Here is a 10,246-nt window from a genome sequence, read left to right on the forward strand (position 1 = left end):
ATTATAGTCAAAAGCCATTGTGATATGCCTAGATGCATCTTGGGATCCAAACCATCATGTGGAACATGCTATTTCCCAGTGAACAAGTAGTAATTCATTTATTTATATTCAGCAACCAACAGCAGCAACATATATAGATGCTCGAACCAGAAACACTGTGACACACAACTACAAATACAACTTTACCACCAGTCCGCAAGGAGACAGTCGGACTATATTCAGGGAACCTGAGAATGATAATAATAGATGTATTAATTGGAAAACAAGCCCTTGGAATAAAACTTGAATGCCTTAACCTAATCTACCTAGCCAGGTTGTGAAGGACCTGCAGACTAAAGAACATTTACCATCATACACAAGGAACCTTAAGCTTTATTACGACTTTTTGAGTTCTTGTAATGGAAAAGAGGAAACCAAGTCTCGATCCATCAATTTAGACACATAATAAACAAACAAGACAAGGTTTGCTGCTCTAAAAAGGTTGGGCGGATCTGTGAATGGAATGAATAGTGCAGAGCAGCTTCCAAATTGTCAAGCAGCAGTAAGAAGTATAACTTCACTCTTTCTCCTGTTCATCATGCTCGATCCTCAGCTGCACGTGGGACAGAATTTGCCTAACAGATGCAAAGCGGAAAACATCAGAGAGAGACATATATGATTACAGGTATGCTGTTTTCTAATAACGACTTTACATGTCATATGGTCAATTACAAAATAGATATGAAGGTCCATTCTAGAAGTAAATTTTCCAGAACCCATGGTGCATTTCCAATACAGGGGCATGGAAGCAACAGGATATTGATCTTTATCTGCAAACCATGATGAAAGAACAGAGAAGGTTAACAAACTTACAAGCTCACGAAATTTTAAGACATAAAACATCTCCAGATATCTCTTCAGCTCAAGTCTTTCAAGCTTAGAAACATGCTTCCAGAATCCATAAACCCCAGCCAAGGTCATTAATCTCTCGGAGTATATCTTCCATGTGTATCTGACATTTTTTTATAAGATCAACATTGCAGAAGCCCAAAACCAGGAAGAAGTAAAAAGACATTGCTAACAGGAAAATAAACAATGTAAAAAATTAAGCATGAATAGCTATGGATCTGTAAAGCAGACAAAAAAATCTAGGTTGATAGCAAGAAAAACACATGGAGGAAGATAGTTTTCGCAACGGTCCAAACCATTGCACCAACTGACATGTGATTGAAGAGGTTAATTGAATAATCATGACTGAAGAATAATAGTACAAGTTACACTAAAAACCTTTCATGAATGCGTCGTAAACCCCCTGCAGATATTTCATCCCAGTATCCTGGATTTGTCTTGCACTTCTCAAAAACGTTTGCCATCAGTTCAGCAGCAGCATCCGGATGATAAGGATCAACATGGAAACCAGATTTGCCATGTTCTATGATCTCAGCAGGTCCTCCATAACAGGTGGCGAAAGTTGGCAGACCACATGTCATGGCCTCCACAACTGTAAGCCCAAATGCTTCATAAAAGGCAGGCTGAGTGGATCCGGAACAACAAGAAGATTAGGAACAATGGAGGGTTTTTCAAAAGGGTTGACATGGCCAAATAAAGTACCTGCACAAATGCACCTTTTGTGTCAGCTATACAACGATACAGCTCACCATTGCGCACCCTGTTCATCTGAGAGCATATCCACCGCAATTGACCATCCAATTTATACTTTTCTATAAGATGATGAATCTTGTTAATTTCTTCAATCTCCCCACTGTCATTAGATTTCTTTACATCATGGTGACCAGCAACAACGACAAGGTTAACAAGCTCCCTTAATTTGGTATTCTTACCATACCACTCCACTAATCCAGATATATTCTTCACTCTGTCAAGCTTTGCTATGGAAAAGATGATTGGCTTTGACGGATCACTCAACGTACCACTAAGCCAGGTACATGAAGACAGAAACAAATGAATACAAGAACTAGTTTCATCAGAATAAATCAAACTGTAACAAATGCAGTAAAGAGAAACTTACCATAACTCGAAAGAGAAAAAAAAAAACTCATTTTCATATACAAGTGAGCAAAAAAAAGGACCTGCTTTATCGAGCCAATGGGAGCCTACATCTTGGCCATGGTGATAATGGGTTATACAGTCATGTCATCCTCGTGCAATTTCACTTTTCATGCAAGGTTTTCCAATCCAAAATCAACTTATTACTTGACCAATATACCTTCTAGGTGTAACCTAGTGTATACCAGGTAGAAAAACTTTTTTCTTTTAACTTAATCTATTGGCACAGATGGCAACATAGCTGGCACTTACAAATCAAGCTTTAAATCATGTTCTTTTGAGATAAAATCATATCCTTTGACCCACCAAATTTTGATGCACTGTGAGACACTGATTTTTTATGCCCTTGATTTACTTTTTTTTTACACATTGACTTCTTCGTTAAATAAACTATGTATGTTACATCCACCAAACTATTTTGGCCATTTGATCAGTTAATTTTAAGGTGAGGAGCATGGGAATACACCATTCAATCTCTCTACCACTAGTGTAATATATAGATATAGGTGTGTCACAGTATCTGAGTATGCTGAATAAGCTGATTGAAAATGAAGAAATGATTGAAAGCGAATTAAAATTGCAACAGGAAAAAGAAAGGCAACACTGTTGATGACTCACAAGTATTCGTCATTTTGTTCTGAACTATATAGCAGCTTCCGGATTGCTCCATGCAGTGTGGTTAACCGCTTTAGCTTGTCTGAGTAAGGAAAATAAATGCACATGTCGCAGCCAGGAGATACAATATTGAACTTAGGATCAAAAACGTCAATGCCATTAATAACTCTGTACAATCCAGGAAGAGTAAATGCACAATAGCTCTCATATTGTCCAATAACATCATCGCTGAAACAAAGACCAAACTTAATGTTATATGCCAAGATACCAAGCTCATGGCTGTAACTACAAAATATATCTCTGACTCATGGACAATTAACCTCGATCTTTGTCTGGTTTCACAAAAACAAAATGATTTTAAATGCAGGACGTTTTTAAAGTTTATCAAACTGGCAAAAGAGAAGGTTAATTCTTGATCAAAATTCAGGAAACATACTGGATCAGAAAAGGAAAAGGTAAAGTGAGATCACCAGCTTACCTATCAAATAAAAAGGAGTATCTAACGACCATGATAATTGAAGGAATAGAGGATGGTGTACATATATCATTAAGTAGAGAGCTATGCATGACTTATTTATTCAACACATAAACTGGGAAGGCTATTTCAAACAGTGTGGTCAGAATCAGCAGCATTGGCAGCCAATGCAAATCGATACCATGCTACCCAATATCAGAGTGTGAAAAAGTAAAAAATTTTATTTCATTAACTATTTTAAAATAATTATTAGGTCATTTTTAACAAAAAAACAAAAAATGGCTAATATGGACAATGCCATCATGCATATCAGTGAAAAGTATCATTCTAAAGGCTTTTTATACAAGAAGGGAACTTACATTTACAGTATAGATATCAACAACAAAATGACATTCTATGCACGTCAGTGGTAAAGAAATCACTTCCACTCATAGGGAACATTCACGGCGAAAACCATACACATTCTAGAAACATGTGCCATTCATGTGCAAGGAGTGAGACGAATGTGACGAAACACATAGATTTAACTATACTTTGCTAGGAAAACAGCTGATGCCATTCTAACCGACCTAGGGATCACAGGCAAAGAATGATAAAAACAAGGAACAAAGAACACAGAAATTCACATGGTTTAGACTAAACATTCCTACTTCCACGGCTGCACCACATTCTCTTTTCTCCCGGTTCTCCTGTTTATAATAAGAAAGCTTGATGAAAATTACAGTATTACACATATACCTTCAACAGGAATTAGACTCCATACCTTAATATACCTTTCAGCTTTGTTGACAAAACGTGTGGGATCATTTAGATAAGGAAACTTTTTGTCCTTTTGCTTTCTAATACCTCAGGAATGCCTGAATGTCAAATTCTGGGTATTGAGTAGGGGTACTGCATAGCTTTGATACAAAAAGGACTTTTGCAGATGAAAGGTTGGCCCTTGTTCACTTGACCTTTTCCATGAGAAATTTTCAGAAATATTTACTTGATTTTATCCACTGATTTTCCTTATCCTTACTGCATTTAAATATCATCATCTAAAACTGATTTTACATTTACATGCATAAAAACATTGATTCCTATTGAAAAACTTTAGCTCCTTCCACCGCTAATGTGTTAAACCCTTTTACTAGGTTATAAGTTGCCAAATTTAAAAGCCTGTAAAAATATACAGATCTATAAAATCTTAAGTTACTTTCAGGATGAACATGAATCCAGAAAACCTTTTCCCTGTCTTAGTACATCCTCTGCTTTCCCCTCACAAGAATTTAATTTTTTTATAGGAATTAACAGTTATTTCATGCTAAATAATTGCCTAAGCAGTATCATGCTGTTAATATGGCCATCCACCGTAGTGATAGATGCAAAATCATGACCTGGGACCTCCATGAACTAATTTACATTTACCAATTTAACACTTGACCGTTCATAAAACCTGAGACATTTTTGTAAAATAACCTGAGACTCATTAATGGCCCAGGTTATGGAAGAATTAAGGGTGCGCTGATGATCCTATTCCAAAGAATAAAAGCATCACAGAACCAAGAAATAGAATACTTTCAAGTTATAAGTCCATTAAATAGGTAACAGTGATCAAGGAAATGAAATTAGAAAATGCTTCAAAAAAATTGGAAGCGTACCTTCCTGCAATCTCCTGGAATGTGCTAGTGATAATGAAATCAGAACTGTTCATGGCAATTAGATCAGCAGTATATTGGCAAGAAAAGTGATATCTGTTATCATATTTTCTCCAATATATATCTGAATCTGGATGCCTTGTTTTCTCAAGTCCATGTGCAATGGTGCACTGCAGAGTGAGCCAAAAAACCAAAAAGGTCAACACGATACACCTTCACATATAAAAGGAAGAAAGACATAGTCAACCAATACAACAAAAAATAGGCTAATCTGCCAAGTGACATGCCTGTGTAACTCCTAGTTTGTGAGATAGCAAAGACGCCACAAGATTTCCATCACTGTAGTTGCCAACAATCAAATCTGGTGAAGCTTGCAACTCTGCAGCAATTTCACTGGCTGCATCCTGTATCATGAGATGGAAATACTCAGAAACCAGAAAATGCATTTACCGTTGTGAATGATCAAGTCTTAGATAATGGAGGTTCATATGACAATACTCCAAAAAACCGTGTTAATTTCATACCATAAATGGACCATTAACAAAAGAGCCGATTTACGCATTAGAATTTTTCAGAATCGATAGAAAATACTATTCTAAAACTGTTTTACCTCTGAAAATTTCTCTAAGTAAGGCCACACATCAAACCTTGAAATCCACTTCCGGAGAATCCCATTCTTTGTTCTGAAAGGCACCCGCAGAATATGTGCATGCTGAGTTCCAGTTATTTTTTCAAGACGTAGGCCACATGTTGTCCCTTTAGCATCAGGTATCAACCTAGTCACCTGCAAGAAGTGATATGTAGCCATGTCTAAATTTAACAGAAACCTAAGCAACATGCGGGAAACTGGAAAATAAGAAAATTACAGATGATGCCCCCTTAAAGAAACAAGAAACAAAAACACAGGTTTGCCCCACTTTACACAAATGAAGCAATATATCTTAATCTACAAAAAGGTCTTAGATCATTTATGAGAATATATCTACAACAAAAGTTCGATAACTGTCTTAGTAAAGATCACAGTGGATAAAGCTTACCACAAGTATTTTCGGACTAACATTCAGCCCTTGCTTTTTTATTCTACTAATCATCTCAGTCTCTAAAGCGCGAACTTGGTCCAGTATATAAACAACCTGAAAATAGAAATAACACCAGCTGATTTACAACAGTAGGATTACAACAACATGTGAACAACAAAACCATACATCACTATTTACAACTAAGCAACATACCTCAGTTCACAATTAAACAAGTCACTTTTAGAATATATCTCAGTTGACAATTAAACAAATCTCGTTTAGAACATGAAACATATTCCAATTCACAATAAAATGGATCAGTTTAAAACCAATGACTGATCTTCCAAATGTTTGATAATAATATTACCTGTCCACCAGTGTCTGGCAGGCCTAGAACATTTGCTTGGCTGAAGTATCCATGAGGAGAAAGGATCACAACATTAAACACCATAGGGATCCTTCCAAGAAATGCCTCTAAAGTTGACGGATCAGGTGCTTGTAGTATATCCAAAAGTAATCGGACCATCTCCAAAACTGATTGAGCTGTGTTACCCCAACCCCTTGCTAAACCCAGTTCCTGAAATCTGATTTCAAAATACAACAGAAAAAAGAAAAAACTGCCACATTGTAACACTATCCAGAATTATCGCGGCCATTTACCTTGTTGTTTTATGGTCAAAATACTACAAATAATGAGTTCGAAAATCACTTACTTATACTCAAATTCAGAAAATGGTACATCAGAGGAAAACTTAGACAGACATTCCTCTGCCTTCGAGAGGGCTGACTGAAGACTGGCCAAGGTCTTTATTCTGTCCGTTACCAACAACACCTTCAAAATTTATCACAGTAAACCATCACCTGTTTATGACATTGTCTTTTAAGCAAAGCTACCAACAAACTGGGAGTCAGAGAAAGAGAGAGAGAGAGAGAGAGAGAGAGAGAGAGAGAGAGAGAGCTTTCATCAACATTGTAAAAAATAATCATTTCGAACAGGAAGTTGGAAGGACTACAATGCTCTGATCAATTCAATCAGAAAAACAAAAACCACCAAACCAAAGAGAAGAGAGAGAGAGAGAGAGAGAGAGAGAGAGAGATGCAACCCTGATTCGTGACAGAGAAACATTAGAAAAGTTGCAAAGTAGTATTTACGCTGGAGCATGCTGAAATATCATGCATGCTGATGGATTAAAAATTAATTGGGCATAGAAAATGTCTAGCTTATAAACACAGCACGGGAAGACTGTCGAGTTAACCTGGATTCACTAGTCATGTCTAATAGACAAACCCATGAGAACTGTAATTATATCTAAATGTGGCTTTATAGATAGCTCCTTCCAGATTATATCTGAACACAGCCTTAGCCTGTTCTATTTCTCAAATCTACAAATTACAGACTGAGAAGTAAAATGGATGGATTACTATATCAAAGTGGAGACCAACAAAGAAGAAGAAACATCCTAAGACTTGAACTGTCCATCATGAATAGGTTAATCTACACCTGGAACCTCTGTGCCACTCACTAAAAGAATATGATCACCAACATAAACTAGTGCGCCCCTATTTAGAACTAGGATAAAAAATGTAATATCAATACATAAAGATATGACTTCTTGTAAGCAATACAGCTTATTCACCATCAACGCCTCAAAGGAAAATGTAGGCTTCAGAAAGAATGGAAGATTTTGACATAAATCATACAATTTGAAAACATTAAGGAAAATGACATACATGCCATTATTTAAGCATCAAAAGGAGAAGACAATTTACATGTCCTTTATACTTGTGTGCTCGAAGGAAATCGAGCAAAGGCTCCATGGAACTGGAATCATGAAACATTCTCGATGAAAGATGACGGTTAAGGAATTGTACACCATTTCCAATCCATGATGGCTGGCTTGGACGAGGAAATGAACTATTAAATGGTCCAAAGTCCAATTCCATCACGTAATTGTCTTCAAAGCTGCACAAAATGAAGACTAAAATTTAAGTTAGTCAACATCAAGTTATTGTTTATTGGAAACATTAAAGATGAAAAAAAGAGAATAGATCTGCCATAGACAGAAGGTTTAGGCCAACCGCCAAAGATCCTCAAAGTTTGAAAAACGCAGACCTTTCATCCTCAAGGCGTTCTTTGAACCTCAAATACTCCGCTATATTCAATTGTTCCACATTAAGCTCATGAAAGTTAAAAAGTACAAATTCCCAAACTCCAGGCCTTGGTCGGATGGCCATCGCAACATATGGAGGTAAAACTATAGCTTCCTGCAAGATATCAAATTCAGTACTAACAGCAACTCTCATACATCAACCCAGATTATTTTTAGAAATTGGAAAACACATTAAATTTATATTGGAAACTTCCGCATTTGCATGTTCAAGAAGGAAAAAAACGAGGACATCACTTTGAGGGGGTGGGGGGGGGGGTGTGGAAGAGAGAGAGATTATATCCACCTGCGTGCAACTCAAGACATCCTTGAAAGATCCATCACTAAGGCCTTTTAGCTCATCATCAATAGGAATCGTGCTTTCAAGCTCATCAACCAGATGATGCGGTTGTAGAATACCCTTACCTTGATCTACATATCTGAATTAAAAACATAAACAGGAAACTTACAACAAGCTACCACAAAAATTCTTCTTAGACTCTTTTACCTCCTACAAATCCAGGGTCTTACAAATAAGCAATAAAACTATCTAAGCGAGATAGTTCCAAGTCTTCGGGCTCAAAATTTCCCCCTTCAGGAACTTAAGATGATGAGGCACCAGCATAAAACCTAAAACTATTTGAACGTCCTCTTCTCCTGCTCGCTTTGTCTAAAATTTTCAGTTCAAATATCCCCTGTTAAAAAACTGGTGGTAAATCATCTACTTTTAGCAAGCCATCATATTTTGATCTATGGATCTTGTGTAGCCGTGAATGAATTGCACTACAGAATAGTTCTATGAATCTTGCGTGAAAGAGACCATCTCACACGTTGTTATTGTTGGGCAATGATTCTACTATGTTCTTCAAAAGATTATAAATATGAAAAAGGTAACCTCCATGCTCTTCATCAAAGCACCAACCCTAGCAAGTAAAACTTCACTAACCTGAAGACGACACTCCTAAAACCCCATTTTTCCAGTTTTAGTTTTCTTACAAAGAGCAACCCAACATCGCTCAACTCCAATTCACTCGCGAGCCAAATCCAGAGCAGCAGTTTTGATGCATAAATTAAGCAAGTCCCCCGTTTCCCTGGATGTTTATTTCCTTCCTCCTATCCTGCTTCCAACGATCAAGTTTCTTACCATCCTCAACAAGCTCTTCTTCCAAACTCTTCTCTCGGAATCGATCCTAGAGACAGACGCCAACACCTCAGTTGCTCGCCCTCGATGGCAACACCATGCCACCATCTTTCTCAAAATCTCGCAGAAGCAACTACAATTCATACAGTACCAGAAGCAGCATATCTGCCATCTTATAGGATCATCTTTTTTCGAAAAAAGTTCGTACAAATCCCGCCAAGCTTGCTTGAAGCAGAAACTCCAACGATCAAGACAATTAAAACGGAAACATGAATCGTTTTCGGACAACCTTAACAGAACAAGTCGACCGATAAAATCACCGCCACGTACACCAAACGGAAAAGAAAAAGAAGAAACCTGGAAAGGAGGTAAGCGAGATCGTTCCGGTGAGAATAGAGAGAGACCTTGATCTGCTCTCTCATGCTGAGCATTCTCTTCAGCCCAGGATTCTCCATGGCGTTCTCTGAAACGCCCCAAGACTCTCTCTCTCTCTCTCTGTCTCTTCAAAGGGACGGAGATTGGAAGACGCTGGAGCAAAATCCATTGCGCGCCAACTGGACTTCTTAGTGGGAAGTTCTCGTAATTGTCTGCATGACGCTAGGTCCTATGACGCCACGTTGGTGGTCAGCCTCCATCTCCAACCGATTGATGCACGTTGCACCTTGTCAAGGTCATAAAAATGATCCCATCCTGCATACTATTTTTCTTTCTAGCTGCATTAGTGAATTGTGTACATAACAATAATTATATCAAATGAACTCTATTATTAACGTGCATATTTATTTTAATATTATAACATTATATGTATACAATGAATATTTTTAATTATGTAATTATGTAATTATGTTATACATTTGTTATTATATTGTATGTTATTATCTTGTACTCATTATTTCTTACTCCAATCATCATTTCATTTTCATAATATCTCAACTAATGATAAAAGGCGTACCAAACAATGATAAGTATGAAATAACAATAAGAGCACCAGCTAACATCCTAAACATAAAATAATGAGAGAGGTATTAAGTAATATATATAAAATTATAATAAAAATGTGAAATAATGACAAATGTATACGACAATGATAAATATATGAGATGTTGATAAAAGCAAGGATGATGACATGTGAAAGACAAAAAAAGAATGAAAGCATTTTTTTTTAA

At 36.9% G+C, this 10,246-nt stretch overlaps 1 protein-coding gene across 3 annotated transcripts; it reads right to left on the bottom strand.

Annotated features, from left to right (window-relative positions):
• Positions 1–352: 352 nt before the first annotated feature.
• LOC116255119 (sucrose synthase 4-like) lies at positions 353–9,853 on the bottom strand. 3 transcript variants are annotated; one of them, XM_031630877.2, is made up of 15 exons: positions 9,438–9,853; positions 8,247–8,379; positions 7,906–8,057; positions 7,563–7,755; positions 6,506–6,624; positions 6,160–6,376; positions 5,811–5,906; positions 5,384–5,557; positions 5,061–5,177; positions 4,777–4,943; positions 2,665–2,889; positions 1,591–1,912; positions 1,267–1,511; positions 853–991; positions 353–614 (listed from the first exon to the last, which is right to left on the bottom strand). In XM_031630877.2, the coding sequence occupies exons 1-15, from the start codon at positions 9,533–9,535 to the stop codon at positions 576–578; spliced, it is 2,436 nt and encodes an 811-aa protein (XP_031486737.1). In that variant the 5' UTR covers positions 9,536–9,853; the 3' UTR covers positions 353–575. The 3 variants fall into 3 exon arrangements, with proteins under 3 accessions (XP_031486737.1, XP_031486739.1, XP_031486738.1); XM_031630879.2 differs by having other exon boundaries at positions 9,485–9,593; XM_031630878.2 differs by lacking the exon at positions 5,384–5,557.
• Positions 9,854–10,246: the final 393 nt, after the last annotated feature.

Source organism: Nymphaea colorata, chromosome 5 (genome assembly GCF_008831285.2).
Source record: "Nymphaea colorata isolate Beijing-Zhang1983 chromosome 5, ASM883128v2, whole genome shotgun sequence".
Classification (NCBI taxonomy): Eukaryota; Viridiplantae; Streptophyta; class Magnoliopsida; order Nymphaeales; family Nymphaeaceae; genus Nymphaea; species Nymphaea colorata.